General features: G+C 37.6%; 1 protein-coding gene across 1 annotated transcript in view; it reads left to right on the top strand.

Annotated features, from left to right (window-relative positions):
- The window catches only part of LOC127969012 (NACHT, LRR and PYD domains-containing protein 3-like), a 163,943-nt gene that overhangs the window by 75,823 nt on the left and 65,383 nt on the right, over positions 1-22,737 (top strand). Inside the window, exons 6-8 of the mRNA XM_052570568.1 lie at positions 19,817-19,990; positions 20,106-20,279; positions 20,390-20,563. Coding sequence (XP_052426528.1) covers positions 19,817-19,990; positions 20,106-20,279; positions 20,390-20,563 — 522 coding nt within the window. The remainder of the gene's footprint in view (positions 1-19,816; positions 19,991-20,105; positions 20,280-20,389; positions 20,564-22,737) is intronic.

Here is a 22,737-nt window from a genome sequence, read left to right as displayed (position 1 = left end):
TATAAGATGTAATTTCTTTTCCTTTTGTAAAGCATGAAATCAGAATGCCATAACAGTAAGACCCTGATGGTTAGCAGACACAGTATTATGTATGTGACACAGTACAAAAAGAATTGTCATTGGGTCTGTTACATGCAGATTCATCACAATTTAAAAGTGAGAATAGTCTATAATCTGTAATTCAACTAATACAAAGAAGTAGGCATATGTCTACAAACAACCAAGCAAAAAAAATTGTATGCAATTATTTAAGTGATTATCTCAAGATTGTTTTCCTCATTAACAAAACCTATATTTCACATGATTTCAACTGCATTTTTGCAGTACTTTACTTTTTACTATAACAGTGCATTTTTCTGCAGTTCAGTTTGTGTCTAATAGATGGTCAAAAATAGGTTCAAATTTACTTCAGGGACACAGCAACAACAAAAAGTGAATATATAACTCGGACAGTGTTTTTGAAACAAAATTGCGATTGAACATCTTTCACATGGAGCATTCTTTGACTTCCTGTCTTTATTGCCAGACATTTTTATTTTTTGCCCTTGACCTTAAACTTTTTCTTCTGCCTTTTCTTTTCTGTATCTGTTTCTGAGGTAGAGTCAGATCTAGAAGTTTCAGATAAAGAGAACTATCATCAGAGGATTGTGAATGACTAGAGTCATCTTTCATTTTGATAGCTGTTAAACGAGACAATGAAAAGGATACTTCAGGTTTAGAATATTGTACATAATATTGATGTGAAACGGAACATGAGGAACATCAAAATTATGAAATTAAAATTATAGAAATGAATGTCTGCTGTTTTTAATCTAGTATCCAGTAAGTTTTTAATTATCACATAAAAAGAAATAAAGATTTAAAGACAGAAGACAGGGAAAGGAAACACAGGCTAGTGGACGTGCACACAACAGCACCACTGTTAAAAACAGCAGGGCCACACTGTTGCATGTACACTACTACTAAACTTTCCTTCTCTTATGGACCATCAGTGCCTGATAGCTTAATTTTGTGGTTTACTTTACTAAGATGTAGAGTTATTCCGATTCCGATACTAGTATCGGAAATATCCCCGATACCACAACAAATTCTGGCATCGGCATCGGTGAGTACATGAACCCATATACCGATCCGATACCATTTTCTTAAACAAGACCTGTTATGACCACTAAGTTTGCCTAACCGCTGCACGGTTCTTCTTCACTGCTCAGAATGCATTGCAAACACAGGAAGTTGCCACAAGAAACCCGTCTAGAGCAGCGAAGAAGAAATGAAAATGCGTTAGCAGCACTGATCTATATATGACTGGATCGCTCATCGCGTTCTAAACTGCCAACAGACAGTGTAGCCACTTTTATATTATAGATCAGTGGTTAGCAGTATGTCCGCTGTTTAGCAATATTTCAGACTGGACCAACCAGACAGTAAAACGGCGACTAGGGATGCCACAAGTACTGGCACTTCACTACCAAGTCGGTGGTGAAAATGTAAAAATTTGATGATACCAGCGTCTCTGTAGTACGGTAGTAAGTTACCGACTCCGGAGTGTATTCGTTACCCGCAGCTGCGTTCAGTCGCTTCCGTGTTAGTCTAAGTGCAGGGCTCCAGACTGTAGCCGAATATATTCAGATTCAGATTCAGATTCAACTTTATTGTCATTGCACATGTGGGCACAAGACAACGAAATACAGTGGACAGGGAAAGAGATAACAGCAAAACATTAGGAAAGAGAGGAGAAAAAAACCAGCACCCAGACTGTGCTCCTATGGTAGCACCGTTTGAGAACAGTAAAAACACCACAGCACAAATGCACATAATCAATACACCATAAACATGACTTGCAACTGGGGATGGAAATTTGGGGGGTCGAGGTGATCCAGCATAGGCAATCAGCATCCGGTCCAACAGCCATTATAGTGCTGGTCACAGGCCCGCTTGCTAGACCGAACAAAGCGGCGAAGGCGAGGGATGGGGGTGGGGGGTGAGTGCATATCTGTATATGTGTAAGAGTTTGTGTATTTGTTGCATAGTTGCAATGGAGACAGCCTTGGTCAGGTCCTAGACAGAGTCAACAATCAACAGGTGTGGGGGGAAACGGGTGAGGAACGCAGAGCCTCTCGCTGCCGTGCTTTCCAAGGAGAAATGTGTTATCCAGCCAAGGCCAAGCCAAGGCCAAGCTGGTAGTGGAGCCGAAAGAAGATGAGATACCAGTTGTTTTGGTTTAGTAGCCGCATTCCAATTTAACGGTCACTATGACTGTCCCTTTTGGTCTCCAAATCCTCCAATTTCCCTTCCAAAGCCGTGAGCTTCTTCGTGATGTTATCCATATTGCGGTTAATAGTCTCAGTCTCAATGCTGACCGCTCTGCCCACTGCTTCAATCATGACAGGCAGCCTTGTGAGGCTTTGGACAGCTGTTCCCGTCTTCTTAATTTCTTAACTTCGATAACCCAGGGCATAGGGCTGAAACGATTCCTCGAGTTACTCGATTACAAAAATTCCTCGAGGCAAAAACTCTGCTTCGAAGCCTCGTTAAATTCCTATGACGCGCACTATACGCGATTGTGTTTGATTGTGTCACACGGACCATTTATTCACACGGACCTTTTGAATTTAGTTGGCGCGATGGCGGAGAATAGATCTATAAATAAACGGCAGAAATTGTCTAAAGTGTGGGATCATTAAACACTTAATAAAGAAGAGAACAAGGTGCAGTGTCTCTACTGCAAAATAGAGCTGGCATACCACAACAGCACATCTTCCATGATTCAGCATCTGAACAGAAGACATCCACTCTATGCTGTTTCACCAAGCATCGCTGAAACAAGGTAAGTTAACGTAGTCTAAGCCTATTGATGTTCGCTGATTTTAATCCCATACTGCATTTGTAGAGATGTCGTGATGCGGTTTGACTAGATATGATGTTAACTTTGATGACGTTTTAAAGTAGTAAACGTAACTATCACGTTCAATTGCAAGAGAGTATAGCCTAAAAAAAGAACCCCTTCACACACACACAAACACACGCACGCACGCACACACACGTCAGACCAATTGCAGCAATGCATCACATATGCTTAAACTTTTATGTAGCCACGCAACAATAATTTCAGCATGCATTCACTGTATACACCGGGACGTGATGGAGGAACAAATATTGTATTGCAGTCTTTGCGAGACCTTGTTTGTATGCCACGTCTGCCAAATAGTTACAGACAACAACAAAAAATGTAACTCCCCAGCCTGTTGGTTTTTAATAAAGACTCGGAGTACTCATTTTTCAGTTAAAACGCACGGAACAAAAAGTGCGTCAGCATTTACTGCGTGTTCAACAGCAAGTCACGTTACAGCTCTTCTTCAGCGTTAAACTACCAGAATAGATTATGCTTAGAGCTCCACCTAGTGGTTATATTATAACATATTAAAGGAGAAATTCACGTATGAGATGGCTTTATAACTCACTTGCATACTATAACTTATAGTATATGTAATATGTATAACTTATAACAGCTTTAACTGAAATAGACACAAGTTTAATATAACTATTCTGTTAAGTGTATTTTTCCAACACGGCCTGCTTCTCCAAATCGACTCGTACTTTTGGGGAGGACATTATAATCAGCCTAATGGTAAATGCTGCAGGTGTAGAAATCTACATAAAACAGATATTTACTTTGATATCAGGGTTAGAATACAACATGAAAGCTGTTGTGCATATTCATAAATTAAATTGCTTTTCCTCTTTTTCTCCCTCTCAGCTCTTCACAACGGAGTATGGACAGCTTTGTTCGCCCAGCTCAGTCATGCACTGTTCAAGAGGCCGCCATTTTTACAGAGAGCATTTTGAACATGCTTGTGACTGATATGAGGCCACTGTCCATGGTGGAGGACAAGGGATTTAGAGACATGATCTCAACTTTCAATTCTAAATACAGCCTGCCATCAAGAACATATTTCACACAACTGATGGAGAAGAAACACAGAGACATTACAGATAAATTGAAAGCTGTCCTAAAGCAAACAGAGTGTGTTGCCCTGACAACTGACATTTGGACCAGTGTGGCAACAGAGGCCTACCTGGGGGTGACATGCCACTTCTTGGGGGAAGATTGGGAGATGAAGTCCCTCTCCCTAACCACAATGCCCCTAGAAGAGAGACACACTGCAGCCAACATTGCAGACTGGCTAGAGGAGACAACTGCCCAATTTGAGATTCCACTTGAAAAGGTAAAGGCAGTTGTCCATGACAATGGGGCCAATGTGGTGGCAGCAGCAAGAATTCTTAGAGAGAGGCATGGGTGGGCTTCTGTGAGATGTGCAGGGCATACTTTAAATTTAGTTGTGCAGAGCACACTCAAAAACAATAAAACAATTGCTAGTTGTGTGGGTTCTGCTAGGTGCCTAGTGGAACACTTCAAAAAGAGTGAACTGGCCTGCACTAAGCTCAAAGAAAAACAACAGCAGATGGGAAAGCCACCACACATGTTGATACAGGATGTCAGTACCCGGTGGAACAGTACGTATCACATGTTATCAAGACTCCTGGAACAGCGATGGCCTGTGACTGCAATTTGAAGGAGCTACAGAATTTCTTAGTGGAGAAAAGTATGTCACCCTCTCTGCCCTTCCACAGCTGGTCCAAAACCTTAAAAAGTCCACACTGACTGCAGAACCTGAAACTGCACCAGTGAAGGTATTTCAGGCTTCTGCTGCAGAGCAGATTACAGAGAGGTGGGAAGGGCTGTATCAATTTCTACCTGAATCTGGTGCTCCCAACCCTGTCCTTCTGGCTGCTGCTTTGGACCCCAGGTTTAGAAAACTGAAGTTCTTGCCTGCTGAAGAGGTGTTAAAGGTCCAAACTAGTATTCAATCAATGGCACTAGCTGCCAGAAAGGACTCAAAACAAACACATGTAACGGTAGAGAAAGTCACTGCCACCACATCAGCTACACACACTAAAGGTAGATCACATCAGAACAGTATCCTGGGATCATCATCAGAGGATGAGGATGAAAGAGAGGATCATGATGAGGACGAGCAGATGAGCAGAGCGGTGCAGAGGGAGGTCTTGGAGTATTTTGGTGAACAGCCTATTTCCAAGAAGGAGAATCCACTGCCATGGTGGAGAATAAATGAGGCAAGATATCCAACCTTGGCACAGCTGGCAAAGTCTTTCTTGGGGATCCCAGCAACATCAACACCCTCAGAGCGCCTGTTCTCTGCTGCTGGGAACATTGCCTCAAAACGCAGGGCAAGCCTAAGTGCTGAGCATGTGAATATGTTGACGTTTCTCCATTGCAACTATAAGCTGTTGTAGAATCAATCTGAAATCTTTCTCTCTCACACTCTCACACACTCACACACACACACACACGTACATTTTGATGTTTGTTTTGAGATTACAGCTTATTATTTATAATTGTTTATAATTGTTTTATTTACATAATTTTTTTTTATACATTTTATACATTGTGTACCTGTTTGGCTTGATATTTTATATTCATTTTTTGTTCTCAGGTTAACTAAACTAAATTTGCAGAAGGTGCAATCCTTTTTTTGTAATGTTGTGTATTAAGAAGACAAAAAACTAAGTTTATATTCATATTAGTTTTACAATACATGTTATACATGTTACAGTAAGTTCACTTAACTGTACATTGTTCTATAATTGTTGGCAATGCCAACTTGGCACTTAACCTTTGGAGCCAAACTTTTGGACTTGGAAATAAATACCTCTGTTGAGAAATAAAAGCCAAATGCTTGTTCATTTTACAGCCACATCATTTTTGTTATGCATTATTTGTTTTGGTTGTCCAAAAACACACACAAATCGTTTTATCCGATTACTCGATTAATCGATCGATTAAGTGCTAGATTAATCGATTACAAAAAGAATCGATAGCTGCAGCCCTACCAGGGCAAAGCCTAATCCAATCAGCAGAATACCTGTTATCATGGTTCCAAATAGGTAGATGTCTTCAATGTCCTCCACAGAAAGAGCCGCCAGACACACGACCCGCCAATTCGCCCACGCTTCCATCGTGTAGCCAGCTGCGAACGTTCCGGCAGGGCAGTCAGGTTCCCCCGAACCCAAGCTCCTCGTCGAGAAGATGGTGTCAATTGCGTTGAGAGACCAATTTATCAAATCCATGTTTCAGTTTAGGATAGCAGTGCAGAGAGAGTCTCTCAAAGTAGACGAGACAAGAGAAACAGGCGAAGCAGGGAAGACAGGGAGGAGAGGAAAGAAATGCGACCGCCTCCGTTGAGAGCTGAAGAGAGTATATACTAGTGTCTGTGAATATTAAACTGCAAAATACTATTTAAATATTACTCCTGCAAATTCTACATCTCTGTGGGTGACGGGCGCAGATGCGCGGGAGCTCACTGTTTTGTAGTCTCTGCCGTGTGTCACTATGAGGACACGAACGCATAAACCGTCACTTCATGAGAATTTACCGTTTCATTTGAGAAAACTGTCATATCATAAACACAGACACTCAAAGATCTTCATGGCAACCCATCAAAATAAATGTTCGGTTTAACGTGAGTAAATTGACAATATATTAAGCTACTGTTATAGATTTAGCTATGTCTCTATGTAGTAATAATAATGCGTCTCTATTAATAATAATAATAATTAAGCCTAGACGGTTGCTTGTTTTTTACTTGCTTTGTTGTGAAGAGATTATCTAATATATCATTTTTTATATTCCTAGACTTACTTGCTGCAGTTTTTTATACAGTTATATTGTAAAACTAAAATACCTTTTTTAGTTAGCGATGTTAGATTTTTGGCTGCATTTGAAGTTCTTTTTCACTTAAGAAAATAAATAATATTACTGTCAAATTCATGTCAGATAATAAAAATACTGTAATACATATGCAGTAGTTCACCATGTATTTGTTCATGTTTTATTAAGGGATAAGTCTGAAGCACACCATAAAATAATTCTAGCAATTTACACAGGGCTAGTAGTATAGATACACACCCAGGTATCGGATCAGTACTCGGTATCGGCCAATACCCTGAGCCCAGGTATTGGAATCGGTATCGGGAAGAAAAAAAGGGTATTGGAACATCTCTACTAAGATGTTAACGTTTATTATACCTTTGATCCGTACCTGAAGCCAGCTCCAAGTAATCTCTCTCTGATTAGTGCTTCAGTCTTCTCCTGCAGGTTTTCTATCTGCAGGTCAGCCATCTTTAATTCATGCCACCTTTTTTGTTCTGTCAGCTGCAATAGACACACCTATCAAATTTCTTTATAGATTTTAGTAAGACTACTGTATCATTTCTTTGATGCTGTAATATATAACATGTTATGTCACATAGGAGAAACAATATTTTCTGTTAACTTACAAACCAAAATGTCATCATTCCTGATCAACAAAAAATAATGAGCAATATTTTAAGAGAGTGTCAGATTTCAAAATAAGATAATGGTGGGTATTAGAGACGTGCATCTCATGACTCATGGCGATACTATATGCATCTTGATTCATAGCCAACGATACAATACATTAAAGATACATATGAAGCAGCTACCGATGCAATGTGATACAATTCACCCCATTACGATGCAGTGCGATCTGATTTCAATTTAAATAGATTCAATCCAATATGTTGCAATGGAGAAAATATGATAACTTTGAATGGCTCGAGGCCTGTTTCATAAAACAAGTTAACCAAATAAGCCAGGCTTATTTCAGTTAGTCTGACTCATTGTCAAATTATTTGGTTCCATAAAACAAACTTAACATAGGTCTAGATCAAGCTTAGTTACTGTGCCAACTTATGCTGGGAAACTAACCTGGTCTTAAGCAGGCAATGCATCTAAATAAGCAGACAAATGGAATGGATCAGTGTGTTTGGTAAGAAGATTCTCAAATGCATTTATAAGGTGTTAACATAATTTATAATATATTAACAATTAATTTTTTTTTGTGCTTAGGGTTTGTCGACATGGAATATATACAGTGCAAAAATAGCCATTCAAAAGCATCACTGTGTGATTAGATGCGATTCATTTGCAGGTAATAATCCCACTCAGACAATGGCTGGACAGTATAAAGTTACATGCTATAGATATGTTTTCAAATCATAACCATGTGAATTTAAAAATCTTAAACTGTGGCATACTTTCCAATCGGCTTTGCTAATTTTAATAGAGAGTTTAGTCATGCCATCACATATTACTGGAATGAGGAAGTCGGAGGAAGTATATGATAGTAGGGAAAACAGCATAAAACAGAAGGCAGAAAATAGCAAGCATAATTTTTATATTTTCATTTATTTATAAAAACAAAAGAAAAGCATCACATCATTCAAAGGCTTTGCTTAAATAAATAAAGAGGGAGAAGTGGATGGTCAGGAGCTAGAACCTAATTTAACAACTGACTGTCAGCAGATATTTTTAAACCCAGTGTGCTTTTATAAAATAATGCCAGGATAATAGTAAACTAAATTTAGTTATGTATACATGTTAAACAACTAGATAGTTATGTTTTGCTAGATTAAGATTTTGGTAACATTTTACAGTAAGGATCCATTAGTTGTATAGTTAGTAATTAGAAATGTAATCTTTGTAAAGGTTAGTTAATGAAAATACAGTTCATTGTTAGTTCATGTTAATTCACAGTGCATTAACTAATGTTAACAAGCACAACTTTTTATTTTAATAATGCTTAAGTAAATGTTAGGGATGCATCGATAAGAAAAGTTTGGCCTATACCTATAACCAATAATTCCTTAAATACTGATAAATCTAAATCCTCATTTTTACATAATTTTTGAGAGCCTGATTACCAAAAAAAGTCTCAGCATTAAAAGGCATTAAACACTTCTACATAAATCAAACATAAGTCTTACAAATAAATAAAATAATGCTTAAATAATGGAAACAAGTGACTGGACAACATTACTTACGTGTAAATAAATAAAATCATTCCATGGACAGTGGCGTAGCGGATTGGGGGCCTGAGGATAAGACGATAGAGTGTGTTGAAAGAGGACAATCATGTAAGGACTATAGCCAGAGATATTGTCAAAATCATTAAATGTTGTCATTATTAAGAGTATTTGGCATTTCCAATTAATGTAGGCCTGTTATTTTCTGGCTATTATTATTAGGTTACTTTTATTATTAAATTAATATTACAATTAATTTTCTTTGCAACAATTGCATAGTGCATCACCACATAACTGACATGCTGTGACTTGCAGCCTGTGAGGAAAATAAAAATTTTGGCTATTAGCTTAGGCTACTCCTCACTGAAAATGTTTTTTAAAAAAAATTATTATAGCCTACATTGAATTATAAGCCTATAGCCTAACTTAAATTGTTACACTTCAGTAACACTTTATCAATGAAGCAAAAGAGCAGTTTTTTTTTTTGCACCAATTTCCAAAACAACCCGTTCAACACGAAATACGTATCTTCTCATTGTTTTCACTATGTTTGGGCCACAAGAGAAACATTAAAGACATATATTAAAACAGTTATATATACCACATATTAGGAGTTTCGTCTTTCATTTCATTTTTCACAGAGAATACGTGTCTTTCATTGTCTCTGCGAGAATACGTGCTGTTATTGCATGCGTCGTCAGATGCCAAAAGCTCTGTTAGTTTTTACTTTCACTATCATGGTGAAAGACATTCAACCGGCACCGATTTGACTTGCACAAAGTTTGCATGTTGCTTGTATGATATCCACTGGCTCGCCTTCATGGTTTAACTGAAGTAGCCATTTTTCAATATTGCAATGCACCCGCGCTACAACACGAATAGTCAGATGTATCGTGGACACGGTCTTGGCTCTTCCTGTAACAACGCGCTGAAACACGGCAAATAAAACCAAATAATTCACAACTTTTTTATTACGGTAATATTCTCTTTATAATATTATGTTTCTGACATTCCCAATTATAGTTTTTAATGTTGTGCATTGCTGTTCAAGCTGCGTGTGCTGAAGCTGAAGAGCTGAATGAACACCAGTAAAATGAAGTGCTGCCAGCTTATTCAACACAGGGAAATGCATCATATATTCAGAATGAGAATGTGTAACTTCTGTTGTGGATGCACTCTTGGCTGTTCCCGCAACAACGTGCTGAAACACGGAAACCAAACCGAAAGAATTCATAACATTTATAATAATAGTGTTCTCATTATAATGATATATATATATATATATATATATATATATATATATATATATATATATATATATATACAATTATAATTATAATTTTCATAATATAATATAATATATATATATATAGTCACAGTTCATAGATCTGTGTGTTCATTTTGCATGTCTGTTTTCTCGTTATCTGTCTGATTGCTCATTCAGCATTGCTCCGGCAACCATTGGGCTGATGAGCTAATCAGCGTGGCTGCACCTGATGCTGGTTCTGTCCTGTCTTTCTGTCTTGTGGTTGTTACTGCATGTTGTCAGATCGTTGTTCGTAGTTGTCGATGCTGGTCTTGCTTTCACTCCTCTTTTACACCGTGAGCGGTGCACGAGCAGCGCGTCCGCGCAACTACACCGTCACTGCAGCAGCAGACTCTCGCGAGTATTCACACTGGAAGCGTATAAGTACAGCACAACAGCAGCGGCTGCAAAGCGTGTTCGGCAGACATTATAACCATTTCAAACAATGGGTAATTGGGTATAATTCTTTCAACACTTGTTTTTATAACAATACACAATACTTTCACCCAAAACGATTAATTAAAAAGTTTAAATGGGTAAATACATATTTGTTGTACTTAATTTTCTTTTCTGGCATAATTGTTAAAACACTAGACATTGTCGTTGTTAAAACTCTTGACATGCTTATTCTGTGCATTTTGAACACGTTTTGTGTTATCATATTTATTTTATCCATCAAAAGTGTGCTTTCACTTTAATTGAGCGTGAGCAGCACAGCAGAAATAGACCGGACACCGAAACCCCCGCTGCACTGCTGTTCACGCGACGCTTCTGCGCGACTCCTGCTCCCGGTGTGAATGCACTCATTAGCTGCATCCGAAAACTTAGGCAGGTGACTTGCTGCCTTGCTGTCTAATCAGGCAATGATTTTGCAGGCAGCGTTTTTGCCCGAAGGCACCTCATGAAACGGATTTTGGACAGGCTTCTGAGGCAGCGTAATGGTTTAATGATCTACAGCAAAATATAGAGAGCTTTGGTGATAACTGAGTGGATAATTCATTACTGCTATATTAATTTCTCTCTAGAAATTACATAAAAAGTGGAAAAGGTTGTTCAGAAACATACATTTGAACACAAACTGACCACCGACCGCAACTTTCAGACGCTTTCTTTATTTTTTGGCTAAACTCTCACAGAATGGAACGCACAGGATTGTGGGATATCAAAGGCAGCGAAGGATACATCTAGGAAATGAAGGAAATGAAGCTGACATTGATTTCGGAAGTGGCTTGATGCCTTCATACCTTGGAATGCAACCTCCGAAGGCAGCATTTTTCAGTTTTTGGATGCAGCCATTGATTAACATGGAGGCTGAAAAAAATACGCGCTGCTCACGTTTGCGGTGTGAAAGAGGGGTTAGTCCTCAGATATCTCTTCTTGCTCTCAGCCGAGGAGATTGCCCAGTGTGCTTCCACGTCTGTTCCCAGGAATATTTTCTGGGTTGGTTCGGGTCAGTGCCTCATATTCTCAGAGTTACAGAGACCGCTCTCCAGCTCACCTATTCACCAGCTCACCTACTCTATTTTCTTGTACCCTGCTGTTTTGCATTGTGGCAAATAAACTGTTCTACTTGCAATTGGATTTTGTGTTCTTTTACGTTATATATATATATATATATATATATATATATATATATATATATATATATATATACCTATGCAGGGCCGTCGCTAGTGGGGTGAAAGGTGGTGATGATTATAGGGGCCCACGGCTGCGGGGGGGGGGGGCCCCGGGTGATCTCTAACGACTGGCTGAGGCCAGTCTAAAAAGACACTCAGGACCGTTGACAAGCCACTGCTGCTTGTGGTCACGAAAGCTCACCATTTTCACATGTTTTTAAGCCTTGTGACTTGTCAATTTAAACATTCAAAAGAGTTTAAAGCATTAAAACACAAGACGCGGAAAAGCTCAACAGAGTCACTGGTTACTCGCGCGCTGTGTCCGGTGCGCACGCAGAGAGACGCGTCTGACAGACAGCAACACTGAACTGAGCTCTCCTTAGCGAAGTTCTCCTTGAACTTCCTCCTGCACCTGAACGAACAAATACAAATCGCAGTTGAAACAAACAGAAAAGGATGTGAAAGAGCCCGATTCAGCACTGCTATGTTCTGGTGCTCAGGATTCAGGCAGAGAGACACGTCTCAAAACGCTTGAACACCGAATTTGCTTCTTTTTGCTCTTGTACCGACAAATACATACAAACTATGTAAAAATACCCATCTTGGAAAGTATGTTCGAAAAAACTGTCGGTTATGTCTTAAGTGAAAGTAAACAGTTTAGAAAAAAAATGGGATGTGTATTATATTGGATGCATTTGTCTCTTAAAGTGACCGAGCCTAATTTAGCTACTGGCTGCTGTAATGTTAATCCAAGAAAAAGAAAGAAAGAAAATCACTCACTGATCTTGTCTGAATTACAGTGTAGTTTTAAACAAGAATTAATGCACAGTCAAACCAACAATTATTCAGATATTATTTTACTAGGTGTGAGACACTATAATACATTTATAATACATTATGCCAAAAATTCTTCATACAGTGGACTACTAGTGAAATGTATTAATAATAATAATAATGATAATAATAAAATTGGGACCAAAAATTATTCTGCACCATATGAAGCACCATGTTTTGCTAATGTGTCTTTTCCTAAATTGCTAATGCAACCTTTTCACACCACAGTCTGAACAAAATTAAGCATTGCTTGGTAATTGGTCAACAAAGTATTGATAGTTGTGTAAATATTGTCATAATAACAGTTGTCTTAAGTTTTGGTTGACTGTAATCCATTGCATAGTTATCTGACATTATCAAGATGAATTTGTTCTGACAGTTTAACTCTGAGTTCTTGTCATGTTTTATTACCATTTCCAAACTAAAGCAAATAAACTATAATAATTTGAGAAATGTTGAAGGTGTCTGAATACATTTTGGTTTGATTGTATATTTAATTTTTTACATTGAAGACTATGCAGTGCTATTTCACATTTGATTATTCGGTTTCTGTACCTGGACACCTAAAAACTTGACAAAACGTTGTGTAAATAGCACTAATAAATAAATAGAACGAACATACAAATTAAACCATTTCAAACAGGGCCCACTGGTACAACCTGCACCGGGGCCCCGCAAACCCCAGCTACGGCCCTGGGCTTATGACAATCTCAGTCATAGTTATTAATGTTGTAAGCTGCCGTTTGAGCTGCGTGCACTGAGCTAAAGATGATCAACAGCAAACTGAAGTGCTCTATTAACCCTCTATAGGCTATAGCTTAACCAAACGCATTCTATATGAGAAAAGTCTGATTTATATAAATAAAATAAACACAATATTACAATTGCACAAAACACTGTAAATGCACAAGCAAACTTAACTGTGCTAGTCATGTGGATCCATTGTGGATGCGCGCTTCTCTTAACAATGCGCTAAAACACGGGTGAACAAAAATTCTGTTACATTATTTTACAGTAGCTAATAATCTCATAAAAATATGACAGACTTGCCCTGCACATGTTGCAGTTCACTGTATTTTCCTTTTCAAAGTGTTTCCAATGATATTTCATGCAATAAAAAAAATCATGGTGAACAGTGCGCATCTGAAGGGTCTCGACAGGAAATAATGCATTGTTTATCGGCTCTACGATATCGGACAAATTCTCTAATTGGTTTGATAATGATAACAGAAAAATATACATTTATCGGCCGATATCAATATGGTGGCCGATATATTGTGCATCTCTAGTAAATGTTGAAATTATTATTATCTAAGATTAATAAATGCTGTAGAAGTATTGTATGTTAACTGAAGTAGTTAACTATATGGAAGTAAAATAATGACTAAAGTATTTGAAATGAAAAGCTTGTTGAATTGCACTAATTGAAAAAAATTGTATTAACCCTACTTGCATTTTAATGCATTGTTTTTTTTTTTTAAAGCTTGCATTTTTATTGGCTGAAATTCAATATGGTTGTATGTTTAAACTGTGAATAGTTCAATTCAAAATATTTCACATACATTTCCATTTAAAAAAATTTAATAATCCAAATTCACCTTTCAGATGTCATTTCCAAAACATTCGGTCGGTTTAAAAATTCGACCTATAATATTCAACAGGTAATTCCATTCCAATTCCATTCCATTTCGCCTCCACAAATTCAGTTGTTAAAATTCGACAGAAACCGTTAAAATTCAGTTGAAATCTGAAAGTTGTATGTTTTATAATGAAACATGTCTTATAAGTTTTATAATGAAAATGTATGTGAAATGTTTTGAATGATAATATTCAGTTTAAACATACAACCATGTTGCATTTCAGCAAATAAAAATGCAAGCTCTAAAAATACGTGTTAAAATGCAAACAGGGTTATGTATTTATGTAGTAAAATTATGTATTTTCATTTTCAACAAGCTTATTATTTCATATACTTTAGTCATTACTTTACTTCCATATAACTAATGAACCTTATTATAAAGTGTTACCAAAGTTTAGCTAGATTCACAATTTTTGACGAAATGTTACACTTTTTATGTCCATTTCAATGGCAAATACAGTAAATGAATATGAATTCATAGGCTGTATATATTACTGTGGCCTCACGGTGTGGATTTCAATTTAAAAAATGCATTATTTATGTATTATACTCTATGCATGTATTAAGCATAATTATTTTTGTAGTAGTTTCTATTGAAAAATACGATGTGGTTCAACAATGACTATAACAAATGAATAAAACTTTTATATATTTTTCTTCTATCTCTAAAGATTTTCTCAGGGCCTACTACTGCGCCAGGTCGATATGATTAATGACAACATTGCAGCAAGCTTAGCAAAGCTTAGTAAAATGGCCAGAAAGCTAAAGGGGGCATGAGTTAAGACGGGCGTACACGGTGTGATTTTTGCTGTTGTACGAGTTCGCATGCGATTTTTTTCAATCGTGTGGAAATCGTGTATGCTCGTATGGTCGCGGCTCGTATCATGTGTGAGGAATTACAAGCCAAGCAGAGTGCCTTACGAGCACTTCCCTACCTGCCGATCATTTTTAAACATGTCTAAAAAGTTTGTGAGCTATCAGTTTGAATTTGTGACACGTGTGCGGTTGAACGAGCCGATTTGTTCATCTATCTGAAGTTGACCAATGACGAACTAGGAAAAGAAAGACGAAGACGGCAGTGGCACGGCGAATGTGGACTATTGACCAGGAAGATAAATTCGCTGAACTCTGGGAGGAACATTGAGCCCTGTATGAGGTTTCTAGCAGTGTGTACCATGCTTTTTAACTCTCTCTTTCTCTCTCTCTCATTCACATACGCATGCATATGTGGTTTACAGGGACTCTCCATAGACATAACGGTTGTCTATACTGTACAAACTGTATATTCTATCCCCATACTCTACCTCTATCCAACACGGAAAAATGCATGTTAAAAATTTCAATTAAACACAGTTTAGAATTTTTTAAAACCCATTTAGTTTACGAGGGCATGGGAAGTGTACTCATAAACCATGTTTGGATTGTATACCCATGTCATTATAGACATTTGTGTTCTAAACCATATACAAGAAGACACACACACACACACACACACACACAAACACACACACACACACACACACACACACACACACTAGGGTGACCAGACATCCCAGTTTCCTGTTGCTGAAAAAGAACCTGTTTGTGTAGGAAACAGTCACGGCTCGTATCAATATTTTATATGCAGTTATGAGAGAGGGAGAGCAGTTATATTAACTTTGTGCGATTGCTTCGGTAATCGGAAGGTCGCAAAATCGTGTCGTATATCACCTCGTCCGTACAATTTTCAGATAAACTCACACGTGACGTGTGCGTGGACGTATGATCTTCCGACCATCAGAATTCGCACCGTGTACGCCCGCCTTTATAGCTGTTGAGAGGAAGAGAAGACATAAAGGCCAGCAGATTGGTGGAAAAAAAGGAGCTTCTTGTGATTGATGAGAGCCAATGTCAGCATAAAAGAAATATGTGCTGTGAATTTGTATCTTTAAATAATTTTAATTTTATACACATGATTCAATCTGATTTGTATATTAATACTGATAAATAAAGACGCATCGGTAACACTTTTCTCTCCATATCACCATTTCTTTCAAATCCAAGCTAAATACACGTAGAAACAGCACATCCTTGTAGCGCGGCTGATACAGAAGAGCGTATGCAGCATACGGTGAAATGGAGAGACACAGAGGAGACTGCTGACACAAAGGAATTGTTGAAGTTGGGGCCTAGTGGTTAGAGAGTTTGACTCCTAAGGTTGTGGGTTTGAGTCTCGGGTCACTGAACCCCCAACTGCTCCATAAATTGCTGCCCACTGCTCCGGGTGTGTGTGTGTATACACGTACTTTGGATGGATTAAATGCAGAGCATGAATTCTGAGTATGGGTCACCCTACTTGGCTGTATGTAACATCACTTCACTTTTTTTTTGGTCATTATTTTTGTTTCTTCACTTACAAAAAGCATTCTCGTCACTTCATAACGTTATGGTTGAACCACTGATGGCAGATGGACTATTCTGACGATGTCTTTCATACTTACCTGGACCTTGACAGTGTTATGTACTTGGCAGTCTATGCGACGGTCACAAGCCTTCCGGTTTTCATCCAAAATATCTTAAATTGTGTTCCAAGCATGAATGAAGCTTTTACAGGTTTGGAATGACATGGGGTTAAGTGATTAATGAAAAAAAAAACATTTTGGGGTGGATTATCCCTTTAAAATTAGTTAATGCACTGTGAATTAACAAAAATACAGTAGTTCATTGTCATTTCATTAACAAAAATGAATAAATAGTGTAAGATATGTATTGTTCATTGTTTGATCATGTTAGTTAATACATTTGCTAACATTAACTAATGGAACCTTGTTGTGAAGTGTTACCGATGAGTATTTCTTTTTTTTTATCTGGCTGTTTGGGAGAGGAAGAATGACTGGAGGATGGAAGAGAAAGAAGTGGGTATTTTGGATGCTGAGTGTCAGAAATAAAGGATATGGAAGTGTTAGGCATATTGTTGCCCATCATGTAAGATCTGAGTCCTCTGTCAATAGTGACGAGTGGAGTGCCCACCACATACTGTCGGTTCTAGGGTATGAGCATCATACTGTTAACCACAGCAGGTGGCATGTAGACCCCCATACATAAAGGTGCACACACCCAACAGAGAGCCTGGAGAACATATATGGAGCAGATCCGGATGGACGTTTGCTATCTGATCACCTGTAATTGAGTGGCATGAAAGGCTTGCTAGTAAACATTGTGATGAGCCCTTTGGTAGAATAATTAATTACATTTAAAAACTGTACAATTGTGCGTGTGTTAATGGATCTTGGAGTAAAAGTAGTTATGCAGGAGACAGAAAACTTTTTATCCTTTTTAACACTTTTTCAAAAGGTGTGGCCGTGGTGTAGAAAAGGCAATATTATATGCCTCTTCAATACTTTTAGTGGGATAACCCCTGGCTAGAAATCTTTGCTTCATATCTATAGCATTCTCCTTAAACTACTCAATTGAATGACAAATCCTACAAGTCTACAGAATTGACTCTTAGGCAGGCCGTTTTTAGGGCACTGGGATGCTGGGTTGTATATTTGTATTTATGTTTGTTTCTTGTAGTGGGGATCTTCACTATGGGGGGTAAAGGTGTAAATTACCTAGATAACTCAGTATGTTGGGTAGGTTAAAGAAAAACTACAACTCCCACCATTGGACTACAACTCTCCTACCTGGCTTTCACAGGTGTGGTAATCACTGTTGATCGTCCTGATGTGTTTGAACACAGTTAAATTGATTGCTACATTTATTGTCTGTATGCCCTGAGGATGGTCGTGTGACCAAAAGCTTGGTGATTAAATTTGCTTTAAGGTTTCAAGTGTGCTGACAGTTTATTTTTTGAGATTTTCAGTCTTGTTTGTCTGGCACCTTGGTGATCGTGAGTGCGGTGTAACTCCTTCTAAATATGAAACATATACACACACATCAGTTAGGATTAGAGATAAGAGTTAGAAGACAGAGTATACTTTTTGTACAGTATAAAAACTGAAAATGAATGCAAATTAATATCCAATAAATGTTGGTTTAAAGCACTTGATATTTTCAGATTTTTCATGATCTAGTCTAAAGTGAGTACTATTTATCGTCAATAAGTTGCTAACCCTTTAACAGTCACACTAAGAACTACATTTGCAAAAAATTATTTATTGTCAAAAATCGTGTTCCTGACACCACGCTGAGCAACTTTTCAGTTTATTTTTTAATCAGACTACCCATTCACTAAGCAGATACACAAGTCAACCAGCTGGATGAGTTGCCCATTTAGGGCAACTCGGCATGAACTAAAAATTATGATGCATTAATGGAATTTTTTATTTGTGCAACTGATTTTTTTTTCTTCTTTTGTATAAAAAAACTACAGACAGTAGAATATGATAACAATACCCATGAATATATATATATATATATATATATATATATATATATATATATATATATATATATATATATATATATATGATTTAAATATAATAGAATAAATTATTTATATGATGTTCTGTGATATGCAACAAAGCATTGGTTAATGTTTGAAGAGAGGCATCACATCAATACATTCCGGTTTTGTCATGGCTTTTCAGCAACGATATATTTTTGCTGCAGTGCCACCCTTACACACTCTATTCAATGAAAGGTTTAAGGACAAACGGCCAAAAATTAGGTTTGGCAAGTTATAATTACAGTAATTTGATCACAATTAGGGTCAACTGTGCGGTTACAATGCACATTATAGGGTTAACCTGTTAGCCTGCATCCTGATGCCTGCGTCCTCAACTCCCCGTGTTCGCACGTGTCAATATTTATGAATAGATCAAATGAAATGAGACAAATTTAATCTTAAGAAACTATATATCATTATAAAGATCTAAGCCTCAAGCATCGACTACAGATCGCTGTTTTTCAATGAAAAGCTTATAAAGAATGTATTTGCTACATTTGTGTAACCAGTGCACATCAAAACATGAAGAACGAGTCATAAACACATCCACAGCTGTAAATCCCAGTTTAGTTAGAAAGGTAAGGGTCCACTGAACGACATTTCATGGAGCATGTTTAGTCCAACGAAGCAATAACGTAATATGGATGATGATTCCTTTGTTTACATTTCAGTTCTTCAGGGACAGTATTTTTTGTGTCTGTTATGGTATAACTTACGTGCAGAAACTGCGTCTTGGTATTAAAAAAACAGCATGGTTTTGTAGCATACAGTGCCACAAAAAGAATGAGACAATCCACAAAAAAAGTGAAAGAAAAGCGGAAGATAGTTTATTTGAATTCTGGCACTCTCTCGTGATGGCTCGGTGAACTAACTATTTGTATATAGTCTAACATGTATAATATGTCTAATATGTATTAGCTGCAGTTTATAAACTACTAATGAACTACAGTAGTTTTGTTTCAAAAGTGCTACCAATAAAGTCTAATTACACTGTATTTAGCACAAACATGCATTGCAGATTATAGACTATATAAACTAATACATTCACATTAATATAGCTGTGTGTTTTGTACTTTACACAGGCTATGTGGATGTAATCTCACAGCTCAGTCCTGTTACAGTTTGTCTTCAGCTCTGCAATCCTCAAATTCCCTTCTAAATGTGCTGGACCTGAGTAACAATGACCTGCAGGATTCTGGAGTGAAACTGCTTTCTGAAGGTCTGAAGAGTCCAAACTCTAAACTCGAGATATTGAGGTTTGAATTTGAAATACTTGATTAACTAGAAAAACAATGCAAAAGAATTCATTACTAAAAAAGTCAGACTATTACGATTTATTCTGTATGTAAATACTGTGTTATTTTTGTTTAGATTCTCCATCTGTAACCTCACTGCTCAGTCTTGTGGGAGTTTGTCATCAGCTCTACAATCCTCACACTCTGTCCTGAGAGAGCTGGACCTGAGTAACAATTACCTGAATGATTCAGGAGTGAAGCTGCTTTCCGAAAGTCTGAAGAGTCCAAAATCTAAGCTGGAGATATTGAGGTTTGAATTTGAAATAGTTGATTAACTTGCAAAACAATGCAAAATAATTACTTAAAAATCACTCTGTTAAGATTTATTCTGTATGCAATCACTGTGTTATTCTTGTTTAGATTCTCCCTCTGTAACCTCACTTCTCAGTCTTGTGAGAGTTTGTCATCAGCTCTACAATGCTCACACTCTGTCCTGAGAGAGCTGGACCTAAGTAACAATGACCTGAAGGATTCAGGAGTGAAGCTTCTTTCTGATGGAATCAAAAGTCCAAACTGTCAGCTGGAGATACTGAGGTAAATGGCATATCATAAAATAATTAACAAAATGCTACCATTTAGGCTGTTGAATTTTGGCAACAAATGTTGCATCGGCTCTCAATGGAATTCCAGAAATAAAAACAAAAACAACATTTGCATGCATTTATTTTTCATATTTATTCGGATGTTTGTAGATTGTACTGAGATTGAAACGGCCTGAAACAATTACTGAACAAACTGCAAAACTGTTGCATTTCTAAATATATAATATATTAATATACACTCACCTAAAGGATTCTTAGGAACACCTGTTCAATTTCTCATTAATGCAATTATCTAATCAACCAATCACATGGCAGTTGTTTCATTACATTTAGGGGTGTGATCCTGGTCAAGAAAATCTCCTGAACTCCAAACTGAATGTCAGAATGGGAAAGAAAGGTGATATAAGCAATTTTGAGCATGGCATGGTTGTTGGTGCCAGACGGGCCGGTCTGAGTATTTTACAATCTGCTCAGTTACGGATTTTCATGCACAACCATTTCTAGGGTTTACAAAGAAAGGTGTGAAAAGGGAAAAACATCCAGTATGCAGCAGTCCTGTGTGCAAAAATGCTTTGTTGATGCTAGAGGTCAGAGGAGAATGGGCCAACTGATTCAAGCTGATAGAAGAGCAACTTTGACTGAAATAACCACTTGTTACAACCGAGGTATGCAGCAAAGCATTTGTGAAGCCACAACCTTGAGGCGGATGGGCTACAACAGCAGAAGACCCCACCGGGTACCACTCATCTCCACTACAAATAGGAAAAAGAGGCTACAATTTGCACGAGCTCACCAAAATTGGACAGTTGAAGACTGGAAAAATGTTGCCTGGTCTGATGAGTCTCGATTTCTGTTGAGACATTCAGATGGTAGAGTCAGAGTTTGGCGTAAACAGAATGAGAACATGGATCCATCATGCCTTGTTACCACTGTGCAGGCTGGTGGTGGTGGTGTAATGGTGTGGGGGATGTTTTATTGGCACACTTTAGGCCCCTTAGTGCCAATTGGGCATCATTTAAATGCCATGGCCTACCTGAGCATTGTTTCTGACCATGTCCATCCCTTTATGACCACCATGTACCCATCCTCTGATGGCTACTTCCAGCAGGATAATGCACCATGTCACAAAGGTCGAATCATTTCAAATTGGTTTCTTGAACATGACAATGAGTTCACTGTACTAAAATGGCCCCCACAGTCACCAGATCTCAACCCAATAGAGCATCTTTGGGATGTGGTGGAACGGGAGCAATGCCACGTAGAATTAAGGCAGTTATGAAGGCGAAAGGGGGTCAAACACAGTATTAGTATGGTGTTCCTAATAATCTTTTAGGTGAGTGTATATATCGTCTGACAGCACTGAACAAGCTAGCACTACTATCTAGCAGCCATAGATGCTCCAGTGAGTTTTTTTAGGTGACCGTTATTTTAGAATGTATCGCTTATTGTTTTCATAGTGATGTGTCATGCTCGTCATGTGACACAATGCAGCCACAATAGATCTGTATGACACATGGTTTGCTTTTATTTCGTTTTGCTTGTTTGTTTGTTTTTTCAAAATATTCACAAACATGCTCACTATATTATGAAATATCTGATATTTAGATTCTGAAATATGTGTAAGTAAATCTATTTGGTACTTTAAACACTTTTATATTGACTGTGTTAGTTGATATATGCCGGGTGATGGGTGCTGTCATGTTAGTTTGCGCTGAATCGGAGCTGGGAGAAGAGCAGAGTAAACCTTGCAGTCACCTACAAAATCTATATATAATAAATAAAACATGTCTTCAGATTATATTTGTAAGGATCATTACTGCCATTTCCACAGACATCAGTGGGTATTTTACAAATTGTAAACGTATGGTTTTGCTATTACTTATATGTATTTATAAGTTTGAAACCTAAAATAAACATTATATGGTTGAAAACACTGAATATTTATGATAATATGACGCTCATAGTGTCTGATCTGGCTCTGTGCAAGCCAAAGCTCGAAAGCAGATTTAAATTCTATTGATAGGTTTATCAAATTTTATTGATAGGTAAAAATTGATAGCCTGAATACACTGTAAGTCGCTTTGGATAAAAGCGTCTGTTAAATGCATCAATTTTAAATTTAAATACAGCAGTTGATGACGTGACACACTTTTGTGATAGGATAGC

Source organism: Carassius gibelio, chromosome A4, assembly GCF_023724105.1.
Source record: "Carassius gibelio isolate Cgi1373 ecotype wild population from Czech Republic chromosome A4, carGib1.2-hapl.c, whole genome shotgun sequence".
In the NCBI taxonomy this organism is placed as follows: Eukaryota; Metazoa; Chordata; class Actinopteri; order Cypriniformes; family Cyprinidae; genus Carassius; species Carassius gibelio.
The sequence above is the reverse complement of the archived record's forward strand: the minus strand, read 5'-3'. Positions and strand labels throughout refer to the sequence as shown.